At 41.5% G+C, this 21597-nt stretch overlaps 2 protein-coding genes across 4 annotated transcripts; both read right to left on the bottom strand.

Annotated features, from left to right (window-relative positions):
• Nucleotides 1-12303: 12303 nt before the first annotated feature.
• On the bottom strand, nucleotides 12304-16502 carry LOC147458215 (uncharacterized). Of its 2 annotated transcripts, none has more exons than XM_086512920.1 (3): nucleotides 15658-16502; nucleotides 15453-15517; nucleotides 12304-15321 (listed from the first exon to the last, which is right to left on the bottom strand). In XM_086512920.1, the coding sequence occupies exons 1-3, from the start codon at nucleotides 15818-15820 to the stop codon at nucleotides 15259-15261; spliced, it is 291 nt and encodes a 96-aa protein (XP_086369046.1). In that variant the 5' UTR covers nucleotides 15821-16502; the 3' UTR covers nucleotides 12304-15258. The 2 variants fall into 2 exon arrangements, with proteins under 2 accessions (XP_086369046.1, XP_086369045.1); XM_086512919.1 differs by having other exon boundaries at nucleotides 12730-15517; nucleotides 15658-15845; nucleotides 16330-16502.
• Nucleotides 16503-16842: 340 nt separating this feature from the next.
• LOC147458214 (uncharacterized) lies at nucleotides 16843-19170 on the bottom strand. Of its 2 annotated transcripts, none has more exons than XM_086512918.1 (2): nucleotides 18847-19170; nucleotides 16843-17564 (listed from the first exon to the last, which is right to left on the bottom strand). In XM_086512918.1, exons 1-2 carry the CDS (start codon nucleotides 19108-19110, stop codon nucleotides 16908-16910), a joined length of 921 nt encoding a protein of 306 aa, XP_086369044.1. In that variant the 5' UTR covers nucleotides 19111-19170; the 3' UTR covers nucleotides 16843-16907. The 2 variants fall into 2 exon arrangements, with proteins under 2 accessions (XP_086369044.1, XP_086369043.1); XM_086512917.1 differs by having other exon boundaries at nucleotides 16843-17570; nucleotides 18847-19169.
• Between the last annotated feature and the right edge of the window lie 2427 nt (nucleotides 19171-21597).

Below are 21597 nucleotides of genomic sequence, written 5' to 3'. Positions count from 1 at the left end.
CAAATTCGACCATCAATTTTATTCCAAGTGAATCAAATTAGGTGCAAAGTATAGGTTAATTGATTTACACACCTAATTTTAACAAATAATTAGCACACATTGAACCACATTAATCAATCAAAAATTGACATAAGCAAGTGAGTGCACTTACATCGTAATCACACTCCCATCTGTTCTTTTGCTCCACGCAAAGACGCATAATTGCATACACAAGTGTGTGCACCATCAAATCGGCTCCAAAATTGATCATTGTAGACCAAAAATCAAACACTCAAATCATCAAATTAGGCATAAATTAACACAATTAACTTGATTAGAGTGATGATTCCACCTCTTATAAGGGGATTAATCATACATTAGACATCAAATGTTAGTGGTTAGGTTAGCTAAGCTAGTCAAAAATTAGTAAAAATTAGCATGAAATTACTACAATTAGCATGAAAATGAAGCGAAATTAGTAAGGGCTAGTATGAAATTAGTGAAATTGGGGGTTTGGGGTATTCACAACTCAAAAATTAGCTTCAATTACTTGCATAAACATCATCAAATCAAACCAAAATTGAATTACACACACTCAAAACCAATGAAATTAGTAGTGAGATTACTCTATTGTAAACATCCTATATTCAAGCTTAGGTTATCGATCCCCGACAACGGCGCCAAATATTGGGGGCAATCGTAGCATAGCCTAATCAACCCAAGACCAAAAAAATTATCAAGTATAGGATCGAAAACCCGGCTAGGGCATGGAAGCACGAGCATCGGATGTATCGAATGAGAGGATTCAAGAGTATGCTCATTCAATGCAAATAGATATTAGCCACGAATCACTAACTCTAATCACATCATCAATCAAGCATCACCTACACACATTAAGTCCACCGAAGTCCGACTTACCATAGATTAGAATCTCAAAGCACACTCTTGATAAGCACACACTAATTGCATTAGTGTTGGCCTCTCCAATCACCACATGCTAATCAAGGCATTTCATCAAAAGCTACACACACAAGGTGAATGGTGCTAGAGTTTCATAAAACCCATCCACACACAAGCAAGCAATAGGGCACATACACTAATTACAAGATTAATAACCAAATTAATCAACCTAATTAGAGATGTTAATGGTCAATAAGCAAGAATTCATCACACACATCAAATCTAGAATAATGAGAAAGGTGAAACTACTTCATGATATAATAGAATATAGAAGAAGTAGACTAATGAAGAAAGTAGAGATTATATTAAGAAATGGTTCTCTAATTACATTGGATTAGCACTAGCCTCTTAAGCATGGCATTAAGCTCAGGACTAGGCCATCCATAGAGTGAATACTCAAGAGAAAAAGAGCTCTCAAAAGTGGATCCTTAAGAGTGGATACTCAAGAATGAAGCCTCTTGCATAAAGGCATCCTTATAAAGGCTTGCACCACAATCCCTTCTACTATGGGTTTAAGTTTGAGCCCTCTAGCTAGCATATACAACTTTGGAACTCCCAATGAGCCCAAGACCTTATACAAAGTGAGTAGGAAATATTATGCACATCCATAGCACATCTCCCACTTGATGCATAACTCGTTGTAGCTTGTGTTAGCCGCTGCTAACAAATGTATGGTCCCAGGTGGCTGAGGTAGTGCCACAAGGATCTATCCCTACTAACATGCACATTGCGAGAGAACCCCCAGTTTGCATTGCAAACTTATCAATGTGGTATACAGCTTGCATAACATTTTAAATGACATTACTATAAATTGTGAAAAATCCGTAGATAATCATTTAGGTCTAAGAATGTTTATCTCAGTATCCTGATCTATTTATTCAAGAGACTTCCTTGTAAGTTCAATGTTGGAATGATCATCTCCACCCATTCGAATCAATGGTTTGTGTGGGTAAAAAGCACTTTCGGACACACTTTTCATAAACGGAAGCACATGATTTTATCTCCACTAGGATTCTTGCCACAATTTGCACCAAATTCTGGTCATTTTTATTGGGTAGATAGGAGAGTCTTGCCAAGAGACTTTGGTCTTCGAAATCAACTTCAAATTTGGTATGCTCTTCCTTTCCACTTGGATCCTTCATGCCCGCATAGATAGCAAGCATCGAGAGTGACTCATCTTCTCTAAGTCCAAGGATCTTTACAATGTCTTCAAGGAATATAAATTGACAACCCTCCATCACCATTGCATGGAAACAGAGAATTGGGGGTCACTGACTTCCTCCAACACTTCATCTCCCTCTATCATCATCCAATCTTCCTCCTTGGTGGAGTTGGATTATTGTAGAGGACCAATCCACAATGGTTATAAGGGATTTCTTGTTGGCCTTTACCTGTGATTTTCCCTTGTCCATTCCCTCGAGTGCAAGTAAATCCAAATCCATGTACCCCAAGCTATGAATGGGTGCCTATACACCCCATGTCCAAGTCTATAAGTACATCCACATCCCCTGTCTTGTAGTCTCATTCAGTAAGTCCTTTGATTTTCCCTTGTCCATGCCCTTGAGCGCAAGTAAAGTCAAAACCATGTCCCAAGCTATAAATTGGGCGCTTACCATGTCCAAGTCTATGAGGTCATCCTCATCCTCTATCATGTAGTCTCATTTAGTGAGTCCTTTGGCAAACCTCAAAAGGCAAAATCAAAAGTTCTTGTCGTCCACGCAGAGGGGTTTGACAAAATACACCTGCAACCACACCATGTTAGATCCCTCAAACAAAATAGCATATTCGTCCATGAGTTGCTCCATGTAATGTCGCGAAAGCTTTGGAAGGCCTATGCATACACTGAGTTGGCAGTGGCATGTGTGTCAATAGAGTCCTTGAACAAACTCACTTGGTCATGTTCTCATTCTATAAGTTCAACCTTTTCCATCTATGAGAGGAGTGTGTCACAGGATGTTGCCATGGCCCTTCGTTTGTGACAAAGATGCCAAGAGTGCTTAGAGCTAGAAGTTTGTGAAATTGAGAAATGAACCTTAAAAACTTAGAAATATGCAAGAGTTGAGATACAAAACACTATTTTTATTCAATAAAAGAAAAATTCGCATTAGTCACAGAATTTTTTAGTAATACATCAAGGAAATGCAATGTCCTCACAACTTTGTCATTGACAACAAAGAGGTACAGCTTGGGCAATGTATATCTCAAATTGAGATACTCACAAAGATGGTCGAGGTACCAGTCATTATTCACAGAGATGTCGTGCACACTACATCATCGTTGGGAAATTTTTAAGGTCAACGATTTCGCGAGCAGCAATATCAAAGTCAAGTGTCTCCCACACTCCCATAGTTTTCTTTCACCTTCTGTAGGGGAAGACCATTGACAAGATTTTCTTTGCAATATTGTATTTGAACACCAATTATGCACCACTTAATGTTATCTCCCTAATGCTTAACCACCTTGATTCCCCAACCAACGATAAGGAACCCATTCATCACACCATCCCCTCTGCATATCCACATTGTTGGTGCTCTATGGATACTTTGCAATCAAAAGATATACACAAATACTTGAAGAGGCATAAACCATGTTACCATTGCTTTGTGTGACTCATAGGTGCACTTTGTGGTTTCCCACCTCCATTCTCCTTTGGGTTGCTACTATCAATGTGTTGTCTGGTGTAGTCCATTCGAAACTACCCAGGTTTGGAGAGTGAATGGGAGATAAATTACCATACCTATTTTGCCTAAGTGTGACATAAGCATGGTTGTAAAAACTTCAAGAAAATGACCAAGTGGAGGGTGAATATATGTGTACACCACATTGTGGGAAGAGAGAGAGAGAGAGAGAGAGAGAGAGAGAGAGAGAGAGAGAGAAGTGGAGGGTCAAATAGAGTGCACATATGACACAAGACAATGACAAAAGAGAATCTTTAAATGCCCCATCTAAATAAAACAAGTAAAACATGAATTAATGCTTATCAAAATTTGGGTGTATCATAACTTTAAAACCATAAATGACTAAGTGGAATCACACCAAAAAATATGTGCTAGGAGCAACATACCTACGTAGGGATAGGTTTGACAAGACCTCTTTTCACACATGAATTCAGGACTCCCTCTAAAAGGACTTTGTCTTCTAAGTGGGGTAATGGGAGTTTTTAGGTCATCCAGAAAATCCTTAAAAAATTGTGGCGTCATTCCATTCCTCCTGGAAATTTCTCCTTGTCCATGGCTTGCAAGGCAAGCAAACATTCTTCTTCAATAATGTTTTTTTCTAGGCAGCCCTTTTCTGCGGGTGTTATAGTTTTGATTCACATTGCTGAGAAGTGTGGCTCTTTCTTCTTGGACCTTCGTGTGACATACCATATGGTTGCCCTATGGTATGGCTTAGGTGATCAAGCATCATTTTGGCCATTTCATTTGGGTCTTGCACCATCTCTCGCAGCATTGGTGATTGTTGTGAAGATACCCCATCTTTTTTTGGTTTTAAGAGCATTGAAAAAGTGCACTTGATTGGTAGCCTTGGGTTTGAGATAGATATCACTAGAAAAAAATATTTCTTTTCTTATTTCTTTGAGCTGTTGTCAAGAACTACTTTCACTTTGAGCCATCGCTTGTGATTTGCCTCAGTGGCCATCCCTTCCTACTTTTGGCTAGTCAGTGCTTCCATTTCCTCTTTATCTTTTTGGTGTTTGTAATCCCAATCCTTTTTCATCCTTGGTTGTGTCTTTTTTTTTTTGTCTAGATTCCAATCAAGAGTGTTATAGGCCCTTGGTATCTAATTTCACATCTTCTTGAAGCTTGCTAAGATCTGACTTGAATATGCTTCTAAAAAGAGGTTCCTTAAAGAGGTGCTTCCCCGTTACCAGCTTCTTTTTTCCTTTGCTGCAAAGATCTTCTCCTTTGATCCTTCTCACATTGATTGATAGTGGCAAGTGATCTGAGAAGCTTTGGGAAGTATCAACCTTCATTTTGACCAAAGAAGACACCCTATTAGCTTGATGGGAGTAGTAACATTTTTCCAGCCTGGAGGATGTGCTAGCATATTGAAGGCTTGTATATGTAAGGCCTGGTGTCTTATTCCATGGACATATGAACCACAAGTCCACCATAGCCCACTTCTCACATAGGCCTTCCCATGTAGCTTTTTTCAATCCAAGAAAGGGAGAAACTGAGTCGGTATGACATGTGATGCATGAGAGTGGATGATGTTGTGTTGTGTAAATGTAGATGGTCAATCATTTCCTTTATAATACATCTTCAAAAATAGTAAAATCAAGAGCAATTATAGTTAAGTTTGTAAAGCAAGCCTAGCAACGGCAAAGCAATGTAGTGGATGACAAGCGAGATTTCCAAGCATGTTCAAATAACTTTAAAGATGTGGGGACATAAGACATGGGTTTTGAGCCTAGAATTTTGTTGATCTTGGATGGACATAGAATCAAAGTCTATTTGGATGTGATTGAAAATGCTCATGAGGTTGACATTGACATTGTCTTATTGCCTGCATATACTTATATATGTTGTGTCAGGACACCGGCAAGGTTGGACTAGACAAGGGCAAGGCAGGGCTAGGCAGTGTGGAAAGGGAGTCCAAGTAGGGCAAAGGGCCAGGGGCTATGCTATATAGTGGGTGGTTGGGTGGTGGACTCCTAGGCCTTGGGGATTAGTGGCCACACCCAATTTTCAACACTAAGGGGCGGTACCCACAGTGGGGTGCCCCACCCCCTTCCTCGTGTGCGGATTCGTCAAGGCCCGGAGAGGTGCGGCATCTCGACATGGCCGGCACAAACTTCGAGCCACATTCTCCGCGTATTACCAACAGCAACTCAGAGATTTAAGAAGTACGTTCCGACGGGAGTTCAAAGTACAATTAATTTGCAAAATCAATTAACGATTGCAAGTCTAATTGATTTGGCTACCAAGGACTTGTGGAATTCCCTATACGGCGGACAATTCGAATCAATTTCCACCAGGATACTATCGATTTTGACGGAATAGCAAGGCTAATTCCATTTGCGAGTGCTCTCAATCTCAGGTATTTTTATTTTACTACTCCTTGCACCACACTGTGTCGCCATGGATTCGGATATCAATATAACATTTGATTTTGAGCAAAGTACGCCTGATCCTGCCAATGATGGCCCACGGACGGATCCTCTCAAGAAGAGTATCCGCGACGCTACATCAGGCGATGACACTTACGAATTGCTTAATATTCAAGAATCTCCTGCACTTTAGACACGCATGACAGTCATGGATGAAAATTTTAAATCCATAAATGCAAATGTTACTAAACTATCCACATTAGTAATTTAATTAATGCAACAGCAGTCCAACGGTCCTGCTGCTGACGCGCACATGCATGAGCACGTTGCTACACAAGGGCAAGGCCCTTCTAATCTAAGGCAAAGCCCAAATGCTGATACGTTGCATACTCTCACTGCAAAAGAGGTGGATGAATTGTTGAAAAACACCAAACCACTGATTTTTAAGGGAGAAGACCGAGACCGCAATAAGGATGCAATGAATATCTTTCTTAGCAAGTGGGATGGAATTCACGCCTTACGGCGTACTCCGGACGCAGTCAAAGCTCTGCAAACGAGCTTAGCTCTGGAAGGCAAGGCCTACAAATGGTGGACGTCTCTCAAGGAGAAGAACATCATACCACAGAGTTGGGCAGCTTTTGAAGCTATGTTTAGCAAAGAAGTTTTGCCTACAAATGAGGCAAATTGAATTTGGACGGCTTGGGACACATGTTCCATGCGCCAATACCCATCATTGCTTGAGTATATCTCTCACTATCGGGATGTTATCCTCAAATTGGAAGGCTTAGATAACTTTCAAAAAGTACGGGGGTTTGTAAGAGGTCTAACACCAGAGCTTAAGAAGTACGTCAAGATCCAAGATCCTAAAACACTTGAGGAATCCATAGTGAAAGCACATATTCACGATGATCCAGATGAAAAGAAAGCACATAATATTCATGTGCCTGCTAATACACATGGTAATACACGCACTCAGTATGGGCACAATAAAAGGAAATTTATAGTTGCTAATTCAGATGTATCTAAAAAACCCAAGGGGTCCAGGGGTCCTCTCTCTCCTGAGGCCTTTTGATAAAGCTAAGAAAGATAAATTGTGTGTTCCATGTTTAGAAAGCGGTCATGGCAAAAAGGATTGTCCCAAGGGGAAATTTGCTGCTCATGGCAAGGAGAAAGCAGTACACACGGTGCAACCGCTACCTCTTGAGTCTTCCTCACGCTTCTCTACAGTGGAAGTAACACACACAGAGGTGGTACATGAATGATGTCTCACAGCTTCCATGTGGCAACAAACCTTTGGACCACATGAGTTAGTACATATGCACGGATCTCTGCAAGGCCACAAGGTGCGCATCTTGGTAGATGACGGTGCTACTCACAATTTCATCAATTATGGATTGGTGAAAAAACTCAAAATGCCTCAAACTCCGAGTAGCCACCGCTACAAGGTAGCAATGATGAATGGACATGATACCAAAATCTGGGATACTCAATGCCGAGCTGTTCCGTTGAAGGTACAAAGTTACTCCATATGCTTGGATTTTTAAGTTATGAACATGGAAAGGGCAGATGTGGTTCTTGGTAGGGAGTGGTTGCATAGCCTAGGACCATCACTGAAGCGTAGCTATGAGCACAACAGTTTGATGTTTGAATCCCATGGCTCACATGTGTTGTTGTTAGGAGAGAAGGATATACCTTCATCACCATTGATTTGTACCACTGAGCTTATGCAATTCGTTTCAGATAATAAAATAGATCAAGTTTTCTTGTGTTACTCACTGTCTCATTTTCTTTCTAACATTAAAACTGTTGAACATTCCTCAACCCCACATGCTTCTCTCTCATCTATTCCACCAATGGCTAATTCTAAACAAGCAAACATTGCTAGTGAGTTACAAAAATTACTAGAGGAATTTCAAGATGTTTTTTCTAATGATTTGCCACCAAGATTACCGCCGACACGATCGGTGCAACATAGCATCGACATAGCTGCATGCTATAAACCTGTCAATAAACCGCCTTACCGTATGAGTTATTCTGAAGCTACTGAGGTGGAACGTTAGCTTGCTGACTACCTTAGCATAGGGTATATACAACCCAGTTCTTCACCATGGGCCTCTCCTATCCTATTAGTGAAGAAAAAAGATGGCAGTATGCGCATGTGCGTAGACTACCGTGGCTTAAATGCGGTGACGGTTAAGAACAAATACCCGTTGCCCAAAGTAGATGAGTTGTTTGACACTCACTCATGCTCGTAATTTTTACGAAAATAGACTTGTGGTCAGGATATCACCAAGTCCGTATTCAACTTGTCGATATACCCAAAACTGCATTCCAAACACGGTTTGGACACTACGAGTTCTTGGTGATGCCCTTTGGGTTAACCAATGCGCCCGCAACATTCATGACACTTATGGATAGTGTCTTGGAGCCGTATTTGGGCAATTTGTCATTGTTTTCCTCGATGACATACTAGTCTACAGTGCTTCTGAAGAAGAACACTTACAACATCTCAGGCAGATATTTGAGTTGTTACGAACAAACAAATTATATGCCAAGGAATCTAAGTGTGATTTTCTAAAACACGAAATTCACTATTTAGGGCATGTTATTTCAGTTAATGGGCTATATATGGATCAATCCAAAGTGGATACCATCCGGAAATGGCCTTCTCCTAAAAATCTGAAAGAGTTACATATTTTTTTGGGATTTGCAGGTTTTTACCGAAGGTTCGTTAAAAACTATGCTAATATTGGTGTTCCCACGACGGATCAACTAAAAGGCAAAGGCAAAGCTTTTCAGTGGGGATCCGCTCAACAGCACAGTTCTGATACGCTCAAGGATGCATTAGCTACAGCTCCCATACTGGCTATTGTAGATCCTTTGAAACCATTCGTTTTGGAAACAGATGCCAATGACCGTGCTATTGGAGCAGTCCTGTTACAAGACGGACGGTCGATTGCATTTGAAAGCAAGAAGCTTGATGCAGCTCATCAGAACTACTCTGCTTATGAGCGCGAACCCTATGCAATAGTGTCTACCTTAAAAACATGGCGGCATTATCTATACGGTGCTCAGTTTGAGATTGTGTTTGACCATGAAAGCATCAAATGGTTTACACAAAAAACGAATTTGAAGGGTCGGAAAGCCAGGTGGGCCGAGATTCTTCAGGAATATGAGGCCAAGCTAAAGTATCGTAAAGGCCGATACAATGTAGTGGCTGACGCTCTAAGTCATATGCCAGAGATCAATTCTCTCTTGTTCACAAAACTTCGTAGTGAATTTTTAGATTCTCTCAAAGGAAAATATGAGCATGATGAAACATATTCCAAAGTGTGGAGCCATGTTCAAATAAGGGATCCTTCTCACTCCAATGAAGGTAGTGTACAGTTAACCTCCACACCTAGTTCTCCTCTATCGAGTGATGAACTACAGCGATGGAAGCATTTCACCATCAACAATCGGTATCTACTCCATAAGAGGAGAGTTTGTACACCGACGAACACAGACATTCAACGCCAAATTCTTTATGAATGTCATGATAATCCAAGTGCAAGGCACCCGGGTATTAGAAAAACTTATGCTCTCGTTCGACGACAATTTTACTTGGCCGGGTATACATGGCTTTGTTCAAGCTTATGTCTTGCATTGCCAAAAATGTCAAGTTAACAAAGCAGAGCGCTTGAAAGCAGGAGGACTCTTACATCCTTTGGAGATTCCTAATGGAAAATGGGAAAGCATCTCTATGGACTTTATTGTGGGTTTACCAACCACTGTACGAGATCATGACTCAGTATGGGTGGTCGTCGATCGGTTGACTAAACTATGTAAGTTTATTCCAACCAAATCAATGGTTAAGATATCATAACTAGCGAAGTTATTTGTGGACAATCTATACAAATTGTATGGTTTGCCAAGTAACATTGTGAGTGACAGTGATCCCAAGTTTAACAGTCACTTTTGGAGAGCTGTGTTTAAACGATTGGGTACACAACTGAACCTCAATAGTACAGTCGATCATCCAGAAACAGATGGTCTGACTGAACGAGTTAACCAGGTGCTAGAGGATATGCTAAGAGCATACGTCAGCAAAAAACAGTCAGACTGGGAGAAATACTTACTTATTCTCGAGTTTGCCTACAACAGTGCCAAGCATGTCACAACGGGCTTTAGTCCTTTCATGCTCATGTATGGGTTTGAACCTAGGTCACCAATTATGATGGGGTTGGCAACCAAAAAACTCCAACAAGTTAAGGATTTTCTCCAAGACCACATGGATATGTTGAAACTTGCTCGACATAATGTCCAACAAGCATAGGATCTGTATAAGAAGTACGCTGATGAGAAACGTCGGCAAGTTACCTTTGTAGAAGGGGAGGAAGTATTTTTACGTGTACCAAAACATTCAGAAAGTCTGAAAACGGGGCCAACACCTAAATTATTTCCCCGATATTGTGGGCCTTTCAAAATACTCAAGCGAGTAGGTGATCGTACCTACAATTTATTGCTACCTTCACATTCTCGTATTCATCCGGTGTTTCATATAAGCCATTTACATAAGCGGTTACATAGGGACGACAATGTCATTGACTAACAAATTTTAGTTGATTTCATTGAACCTCCTACCTTACTGCATGAACCTGAACGTGTTCTCGATTATCATGAGTTGCGTACACGTCATCATGTACGTCAACAAGCCTTAATTAAGTGGAAAGACCGACCTGAGGAAGGTGCCACTTGGGAAAACATTAGTGTTCTTAAGAAGAAGTTCCCCACTTTTGTTTTCAAGGACGAAAACTCTTCTTAAGGAGGGAGTAACGTCAAGACACCGGCAAGGCCGGACTAGACAAGGGCAAGGCCAAGCTAGGCAATGTGGAAAGGGAGTTCAACTAGGGCAAAGGGCCAGGGGTTATGCTATATAGTGGGTGGTTAGGTGGTGGACTCTTAGGTTCTAGTTCCCCTTATCTAACATGTTGCAATCTTTGTATGTGTCAATTTTGAATCACTGAAAGAAAAAGATTGACACAGAGAGCAATATAGTAGCAAAAAGACATCAAGATTTCTAGCTAATGAGAGTGAATTGGCCTCAATTGTGGCCAAAGCTTGGAGATCATAAACATCAAGGCTAGATTTAGAGCAATAGTAATATGGCCACACAATGCAAATGGAATAAAATTTGAAGGCATTCATGAAATCAAATAGCAATATTTGAGGAAACAGACGTATTGATGAGAATGAATCATAAGTTTTGAGTATGCTCAAGAAGGATATCTTGCAAGAATAATCAACAACAAAGGAAACAAATATTTAGATTGTGCACTCAAGAAATTTATATCTCTAAGGGTGCAACGACTCCCTTGTTGCAAAGGAGGAGGGAGTGCCGAAAAGGAAAGGAAGATGCAAAGAAAAAAAAAAAGCTAAGCATTCTCAAGGGGAGTGGGAAGCATACTATTATTTTGAGAGTTGAATGCATGCTATACTTTCATATCAAGGTTCCCTTCAAGGTTTGGTCATTAGACCTCTCCACATTCATCATTCATACCAAGCATTGGCAAGGAAATGATGTTTAGAGAAGCTAAGAAGATCTCAATTTTCACTAATGACCCAAATGCTTGGTGCTTCATCCTTTGCTGTACTGTTGACAAATTTGGCATTGTGATAGATGAATTATTGACTTGCAATGCTCCTATGGCATTGTTCTTCATCTTTGAGCCATAGGCGTCAAAGTTCCACCCGTGCAGTCAATGTGAATCTAGGACGCCCATGGTGAGGACGACTTTCATTCTCGAGGACAATCTTCATGCTCCTCACGCTTATTGCTAGTTCATGGCCTTCATGATGAGTGCATGCAAGAATGCATTTCTTGTAATCATCACTCTATTCAACCCATCTAGCTTAGTTTCACACTCAATTGATGTAAATTCGCTCCTCTTGCCTCTTTATACACAAGAACAACATATGCACATTGGCAACACCTAAGTAGGTTGGTTTTTCCCTCTTCATGTAGCAAGCACAAGAGTCGTGTGCTGGCAGCACCTCATGAAATCAATGGGGCATCCTTAAACAAGTAGTAGAAGGATAGGTATCCGGCAAGCATGCTGCACACCCCCTTCCATAGGCATACATGAGCCGCTTAAGGACCCATATTCACACAAGTGAAGCTCTATCAAGAGGCTAAATTTTCTCTATTAACTATTGAAAGTGTTTTGTGTTAAGCATTGAGAATCTCTACTTATCCATCTATTCTAGAGCTCAGCAAGATAAGGCTCAAAGGCGACACTTAAAAACTCTTCGGTTAAAATTTGAAGCATTTGCTAGCATTTACACTAAAACTTCTAAAATTTTACGGGTTTCCTTCAAGGTGCGCTCCCAATTTGTTAACCGGAATTTTTCAATTTTGCAATTTTAGTCAAACATACACAAAACCCTACTCTATTTTGTCTCTTTTTTTTAAAAAAAAATCGGATGCTAGTTTTAGGATTGCACTATCTCACATGGGTGCCGCCAGAGGGGTTCGACGGCTAAAATGATTCAGGCCGTCCAATGCACTTAGGTTTAAAAAAAACATGAGGCTTTGAATTCGTAGAATCGGGGAATTGTGCGCCTTGCCTGGGGGAAGACGTGTATATTCCACCACCCCTGATTGTGATTAATAGAGCACCTCTGGTTGGTAGCAACAATGGCAATGAAGCGAAGGATGGTGGTAGCGGTGGTGCTACTACTGTTGGTGATGGTGGTGGTAGGGATTGCAGAAGCGCTGGAAGGTGGGATCAAAATATGAAGGATTTTCCACTTAAATGCAAATACTTGCATAATTGATTGACTGACCATGCTTCTTTAATGCACATAACCAGAGGTTGTGAACAATCCACTTCTCATGTGATTTGGTAATCTCCATGGAGCAAGATGATTTAAACATGGTTGTGGATTAATGACAAAGGTTGTTAATGTGCAAGGTCATTTCCCATGGTGGTGGTAAACTAGCACTTCTCATATAAAATCTTCATAACTAAGCTATGTAATCATCATGGAGCACCATAGTATTAAGCTAGACTTGCACTTGATCACATCATCATAAGCATAAGATCCACATGGGAAGGGCTTCAAGTGCACCCACTGTGGTTCAACTCCTGCACCATGCAGGTGTGGGGGTTTGGACGCAATCTTGTAATTTAAGTAGCTGATGTGAAGCATTATATTCCCAAAAAAACAAAATCAACTTACATTTCAACATTTTGAATGTCTCTCATGTTGAATAAATCTCAATGACATTGAACACATAATACTGGCATAGAATAGAACATAAAGCATAATTCATCGTTATTTTTGGTAGTTTACAAGTTTTTTTTCAAAGACTTGTATTATGCGACTTTCACACATATATGGCATGCATGTGATGCTTATGTTCTTGTTAGTGTCCATTGCAATCATATTTGACATAAAATTGTTGGTGTATCTATATAAGAAGAATTCTTCACGCTATCCAAATAAGAGCAGAGGAAAAAACTCTAAAGAGATGAAAACATCACCCCATAATAAATGTGCTTAGTGACAATCAAAGCACCACCACACATGCGAATCCTCCATTGTCACACATCCCGCAACAATGAGGCATGCCACTAAAACACCATTCTATCCCCTACATCACATTTGCATTGAAGGGAGGTATAATTATGACTTCTTTCCCTGTTTTACAACATACTTAATATGATCCTTACTAATACATTCATTGGCCTTATAATCTCTTCAAATCATTCCTTCTCACACTCCAATTCTCGAGAATGTCGAGATCAACTTGCATGAAAGATCAAACCATGTGTGCCCTTATTGACTCATCCTTGTAGGGTTTGGTTGTTAGCACCTACGGGGGTTTGTTGGGTGCAATTATACTAATCCTGAAAGCCCCAATGGGATGGCGTCCTTTCTCTATCAAATAAGCAACACCCATATGTCGCTCACTCCCTACCTTGGCATAAGTGTAAGGGCATCAAAGCCAGAATCTAGAATCAATTATACCGTTAAAACTACAATGCGTAATCTAGACATCGTGCCCTTTAATGCATGTCACAGTAGGTAACAATATATGCTCTCTCTCTCTCTCTCTCTCTCTCTCTCTCTCTCTCACACACACACACACACACACTCACACGAGCATGCACTAATACAAAGTTCTAGGTATTGAATTTACATCATGTCTGGCATTGATTGAAAGCAAAACACGGATACAAGAAAATGCAGCAGATAGAAAATCAAAGGAATTACAACAATAGGTCCTAGCAAGAGGGATGAGAACTCCACAATGTGGAATTATATGCCTACTAATTCAGCCACTTAAATCAACGCAGGGAGAGGTCAAACTCGAGTTTAACATATTAGGGCAAGGTATGGACTTATGGTAGTCATCCAAAAGACAAAGTCGGTAATAATGTCATCAATGAGTAGAACATCCCCACAGCTAACTAAGATGACATCATAAAAAGATTATACTGCTAATGATATGGCTTTCGCGCTGCAGCACGTGGATGCATTAGTGTAAATCTCTAAATGGCTGGTACATCTAATTCAATACAATGTGGAGGTGGAATACCACTGGAATGCACACAAAGGTTCATATCCACAACTTACACCCACAGCAGCACCCAAAAAGCTTTCCTACAATGTACATGTTCCATCCTCGAAATTACTTTCGCTACTGCGAAAAACAAGAGAGGGAGAGACTCAAGTGACATGTCCCCAAAATGGGTGTCGTCGCAAATGGTAACACGCAGCCATTTCGTTCCAACCATTCACGCATTTCGGAAATGGTCTCAACTTCAAGCCATAGACATACCCAAAGATGTTCAAGGTGGAGGAGTAGAAGATGATTTGCCCACTCCTCTTTTCCAGGTAGCTTTTCAGCCAACGGACTGGTATGAAGACATGCTAGCATTCATACAAATTCTCGAGGCATTCATGAGGGCTTGTATGATTGGTATTTTGAGGTTATAACTGAATGGTTGTAGTAGTGGAGAGCAAATGGCATACTTCACAGATGTGTTCCAAAACACAAGAAAGTAGTGCTGCTCTGCGAAGCTCATTAATGTGTAGGGAATGGTCTTGCACTGTCCTTTCCCAGTAATCAGGGCGACCGGCGGAGGCCGGGGGCCCTGATTACGGGAATGGGCAGTGCACAACCATTCACGGCCTTCAGCATCCAGTGGAGTGGGGGCCAATGACATGGTGACAGCTCATGCGTAGCAGGCAACAGTCTCTGAGCCACCACAGGTCCACCACTATTTCAGCATGTCCTTTTTGCTGACATGCTGCACCTCAAAAGCAATGATTGGTTCTGCAGACTGCAAATTACGGTCGCTGACTTGTCACGCATCCAGACCTCGACACGAGAATTCTGCGATTTAATGGCCAGAGATGGACGGCCGTGATGATGGCATCGGTCAAAAAAACTTTTCCACAGCATGAGAGTTACTTTTTGCGCAACTTTGTTCACCCATGGTGTTTCAAGATGAAGGGGCATTCCAAATTTTATGATTCCTGCCAGCAATAGGGTCAGTCGCAACCGAAAAATACAATGTGGCACCAGCCAGTTTTGCCACTAAGGTCTTTTGAAAAAATAGGGCCTAGATTTTGTAAGACCTTTCAAAACACCGGCTTACTCTAGCGGAGCTGTTTACCTGGTGGCAGCACCTGAGTATGCAGGTTGAAGCTAAAGCTTTGAGAACCAAAGAAGCAGTGGGGTTGCAAAGTTACTTTGTGCGTTCCAAATGCAACCCATGGACCGAAGCTGTTCCATTCCAGCTCATTGCAGCCATCCTGTATGGAATGCCGTTCTAACATTCCAGCAGCCACAAATGCACGTTCCCTGTAACTTTGGGAAGCATGTCAGCCATTCTATTTTATACAATTAAGTGAGGTCTATCGACAACTCTCATGCTAATTGGGCCATCCAACTACGAAGTAGGGAATGGCCCTTGGGAGGGCCTTTTTGCAGGTCAGGCAACCCGTGGCAGCAGCCAGGAGCCTGCTGCAGAATGGCTCAACCAGGCAGTCACAGGTTCCTGGGAGGGCACCACAACAGCCGAGGGAATTTTTTTCGGAGCAAGGGGGAGTGGAGGGTTGGCACGTCAGTGGGTGGTATCTATGGCAGGACTTGATGACTGGCTGTTGGCAGTGGTTGGTGGCAGAAAAGGCCGACCAGTACTGGCATTGTCATGTCGAGGCCAAGGAAAACTCAGACACAGACAAAAGACCAAGCTATTCCAGTGCATGTTCTTATAACCCAGAAAACAGCTTATTCAAAATGCCTGGTAAGAAACAGTCTCGATAAAAAATTTGAAAGAGCACACCTGATGCAAGTTTTCTAGTTTGCAGCATCCTGGAAAACAGGCCTTTTCGGAAAGGGTCCTTCCAACCTCAACAAATGCAGCTCGTCCCTGGACAACCTCAACCTGCACCTATAGAAACGATCAAGGAGCCTGCTCGGCAGAGAAGAACCTGCATCCACCTCCTCATTAAAGTATATAGTTAGTCCTATCCACAGAGTCGCTTCCGACTCTGCCGACTCTTCCACATATTATACACGTTAACAAGCATTCTAAAGGGCTTCTTCAACCTGAGGAAGCCCGGCACCTTTAGAAACATTCAAGGAGCCTGCTCACAGAGAAGAACCTGCATCCACCTCCTTTTATAGTATATAGTTAATCCTGTCCACAGGGTCGCTTCATACTCTGCTGACTCTTCCACATATTATACAAGTTAACAAGGCACTCAATCAAACAGACCCACAGACGGGTGGGTCCCCGGGGGAGGAGGGGGGGGGGGGGGGTGGAGAGAGAAGCCCTAGTATTGCACTACAAACAGAAAGGGAACCCATCAGTGTCCTATCCACAAATTAATAGAAGCCAGTTCTGTGTTCCCCATCTTTTTATTGTCTTAATACATCAAGAAGTCCTGCCATAGTATTGCTCAATGTTTGCAAAATCTCAAGTCTCTTCGCCTCTGAATCCTTCAAGACCTCCAGGGATTCCCTCCATGTTTCGACCATCTGCGACAACGACTCCTTGACCTTTTGATCTTTGCGTGCCCGTTTTGCATTGAGCTTGTATTGATGTACAAGATGGTTGACAGAGTCTGTTGGGGGTGCGTGCGCAGAATGAGGGTGGGTTACCTCTTCTGCAGATGTTGGTTGATCATCAGCACCACCATTCTGATCTACATGGTTGTGCATGTAATGCTCGACTAAATCGAACCATTTGCAAGACAAATATTTCTCCCCAGAAGATGCTGCAAGAAGTGCCTTGTCATCTTTGAACGCCTTGTATACTCGTTGCCATTTTTTCCTGCAGCTTTCGCTATTTTTGTCGAAGTCCTCATGGGCTTCAGCTAACTGAGAAGACACTTTTGACCACATGTCAATGCCCGGTTTCTGAGGTTTCATGAACTCGTCATCCATGGAGCCTCGCAAGTGTATCAAAGACACGACCCAATCATCTTTCCACGCTCCTCCTCTGAAATGCTTGTCGCTTATATTAGGAATCAGACTATCCGCAGCTTTGGCCACCTCAATCGCCATCTCACCATTCTGCATCTTAAGATAAAGAAAACGTACACATGAAAAAGACAGTTCTTGCTACCAAGAGGTAAGATAAGTAGCACACGAGCTTCATAAAGCAGGCTGTGATCATACCATGATGGCTATATTGAATAAACTCATCAAGCTGCCTTAGAAAGCTATATATGTATATCAAACTGTCCCTAATTGCAAAGAAACTCATTTTTTCAGGTAGCCATGTAGTTTTGAGATGTTGGAATGAGTTTCCAATTTTTCAAAACTGGTCTGTTGAAGTTTGAAATGTTTCCCTAGAGGTTTCAATAGAAATGGATATATTCAAACATTATTATGAAAGGCTAAACAAGATTCAAGTGGTCACTTGAAAATCTAAATGTTTAACCAAATTAATGCTAATACAAGATCATGAACCTTGGATGGTACAAACACCTTGTTACGTTGAAACTTCTCAGAAAGGTTTCAGACGTTTTTTTAGTGGTCCATAAGTTGCCTGAGTAGATCAAACCCAAACAATTCAGGTGGACATATCTCAATGCTACCTCAAACACCAAGATAAACCATCCTACTGAATTGGCAAAAGCAAACTTTGTTTTATCAAAAAGTCCCCAAACCCATGTGCAGACACAACGATCAAATGACAAGCCACAATGGAAGATACTACTGTTAATTAGATAGTGGACACACCATTGCTTGTACATAGTTATGAATTCTCATTATGCAAACGTGTGAGTAATTTACTGACAACAAACTTGAGACTTCAAATTCTCTATGCATCATCAAGTCCATTTTTTTGGCAATGTATTACAAAGCTTTAATATGAGTCTTAAGGCATATAGATTCTCCAAACGTTCCCCATAATGATCCAAAGGAAGACGCAAAAGACTTGTGCACTCCTCTATGAGACTCAGTTTCTCAACAAAATCAGAGGCGAGAAAAGTGGACAAATTAAAAATAAGCTCTGGAAGGAAAGCACGATGTGGCCAAACAACTACGCAACAAAGGTGTTCAGTCTGTGCAATGTCTTTCTTTGTTGGGGTTAGGGAGGAGAAGAAAGGGAGTATCATGTGCAAGGGCGCGCGCCTGTGTGCCTGTGTGTGTGTGTGTGTGTGTGTGTGTGTGTGTGTGTGTGTGTGTGTGTGTGTGTGTGTTTTGTTAGTTTTAATTAGGGTAGGCTTTCGGGGGGGGGGGGGCGGGGCGGGGGGGGAGAGACTGTATGCGGGTTACGAGATGGGTCATCAAGAAGAGATCGAAATCAAATAATAGGGTAATTTGCCGGAGTAGGATGGTGGCTAACCTTATGAGAAAACGGGAAGCTGGATCGGGTGGCCCGGTAGGAGAGCTCTGCATCGTCGGGGACGGACGCGACGGTGAAAGAGACATGATCGGCCTGCAGCTTCTGCTCTTGTTCTTCATGGTGCTCAGGAAGGGAGTGCGAGTCGGCGGCTTCTTGAGAAGGAAGGAGGTGAGGCGCGTGTTCATGTTGTGCTTGCAAAAGGAGTTGTGGTTGTTGTCCGGGCGATGGCAAGCCGGGCGGTGCAGAGGAAGGCTGTTGGGTCATTTGGGCACTCTCCCTGTCCTACTACCCGTCGCAGAGAAGAGAGACCAAAAGGAAATATTGCAGCAAGAAAGCACCCTTCCTTGCTTTAAGTGGCCGGTCACATGCAACGCAACCAGTTGGGTTATTCAAAGGTCAAAATAAAGGCAAAGTAATAAGCATGTCAATACTGGACCACATTGTAACATTTGAGTTGTGAAACCTAGACACTTAACTCATCAATCATATATAATTGCTCCTCTTTGGCAAAACTCGTGTGTGTCTAGCTAGACCAATTGGACCACATTTTCGCATTTGGGTTGTGTGTCAAGCTGGACGAAGTAGACCACATTCCTGCATTCGACAAAACTCATTCATTGTAACTAGGCCTAGTCCCCCTCCCTCTCTCTCTCTCTCTCTCTCTCGAATGGGAAGCTTCTAAGAATGTGCTTTGCCACACAACATATGTGTCACAAAGGTGCCAATAAAGGTTGTTCAAAGTTTAAGAGGAATGTCAAGTCATGAAAACTACTTAATGAGTTTAGATGCAACTCTTGATTTCCCCGCATCACAAGCAATGAAGAAGAAACTTACCAAACTCGTGTAGCTTGATACAATGCTCCTCTTTACAAAAAAGAAAGGGAAAAGAGAGGAAGGTGCAAGTGAAGTATCAAATATCTATACCTAAAGAGAAAGTGCATGCATGTGGCAAATTTTTAAGAGCCTCAAAGAGAAAGCATGTAAGAAGTTTGGTTTCATACATAACACCTGGTCTATTTATGTACAATATCTCATTCTACAAAAAATGCATAGCCTCTTAATCTGGAAGAAACTTTGAATCCACAACTGCATGAATCCATGGTGAATTGTGCAATCTATACACTGCTTCTATACATCCCTACAACAAGCGTGAGTTATAAATCAACTTTTAGGTGTGTTTAATAAAACCAAATCCAATCATAATGATTTGTGAGTTGTAATCCTACACTACTTAGTCGAAGATAACCCACAAAGGTGTCGTCTTGACATGTGAAACACCCATGCCAAAAGAACATAAGACTAGCAAGTACAAGCTATCTCTCTTTACCTTGAACACAAGACTTGAACGGAAGATACCATTTTCATCCCCAAAAAAAAAAAAAACATAATAGAAACATTCTTTAGCACGTGCATTAGAAAATAATGTAGCTTAACCAAACCTATGGTTTCATAAAGTTGTAATGTATCACGATTAGCTTCTTTGCGTGGAAGTGTACTTGGAAAACTCCTCGCATAAAGGCCATGGAAGAGAAAGAGCCCTTGGATACAAGCATTACCTCACCCACCTTGAAAGAGAGAAAATTTTGATAAGAAAAATAGCTACAAACTTATATGTGTCCAATATTGTAGTAAAATAGCATAACACCCTCTGATGGTGTGATCACTAATAAATGATAATACCTTTGACAAAAGGCTCAACATATTATATGTATCCTTGGCACCCAACACCCATACCATAGCGTCGGTTGGACAACTTAAAAATGCCATATGTGCCATACTTTTGCTAAACTAGATAAATCTTACCTAAGGGCTCCGGCTATAACACCTCCATAGCCAAACACTCTGAGCTCTACTACACCCTGTACCTAAAACCCAATGTCGTAATTAGGGTTACACGGAAGCACACACATCTTGGAGAATATGAAGAAGCTCACGGCACACAATAGAGAGTATATTTCTTAGTGCACAATGGAAAGATTAGTTAGCCCTAGAATGATGGGCATATATACAATTCGCCGAGGAGGGACCTCCTATTGAGGGGAAAAAATGCCTCGGCGGTCCTAAGTGTGTTCACACACATCACTCTCACATATGTAAGGGAACCAAACCCCCTTGGGAGTGATCCGGTGAATGAAAGTTGGCACCTAGTGTAAAGGGAAGTGCCATGCCCTAAGGACATGATCAATCCTGTGGGATGGGTGTCTAACCTCACTCCTATCTTATTGCAGATTTAACGAGAACCATGATTAAATTGTCAGCCCATGGGATGAAGCTGACTCGACTAGTGCATAGAGCTTACAAGAGGTTATCAATCTCTCAGAAAACAACTAACAACTCGCATCTAACTCAAGCTACCCTCAAGTGATTGAAATCACCAAAAGCCAATCGTTCATTGGTAAACAAATCACATCCGTTACAGCATCAAATGACATCCAAACGTAACGAAACTTATAGGACAAGTTTATAAGACCTAAGCACACATGCTTATGGTTTCAAATCCCACTTTAGGTCAGTGCCAAAATCGCGATTATTAACAACAGTGGATTTTTGACCTAGTCGTTTTTGACCTAGAATGCACCTGAATGCTTAGCAATGATGTCCCAATACCCCGCCTATGCTTAATTTTTTATTTTGAAGTGTAAATTCCTACTTATGATGAAATTAGGCCGCGGGTCGGCGACGCCAAAAGCTACGAAATACTATGAAGTATTTACGTCAATGCGTAGAGCTCTTACCTGCGGTTGCAATGCA

The sequence above is a fragment of the Adiantum capillus-veneris genome, chromosome 5 (genome assembly GCF_014529385.1).
Source record: "Adiantum capillus-veneris isolate H3 chromosome 5, ASM1452938v2, whole genome shotgun sequence".
Taxonomy (NCBI): domain Eukaryota; kingdom Viridiplantae; phylum Streptophyta; class Polypodiopsida; order Polypodiales; family Pteridaceae; genus Adiantum; species Adiantum capillus-veneris.
This window is presented reverse-complemented; position numbering and strand designations above follow the sequence as displayed.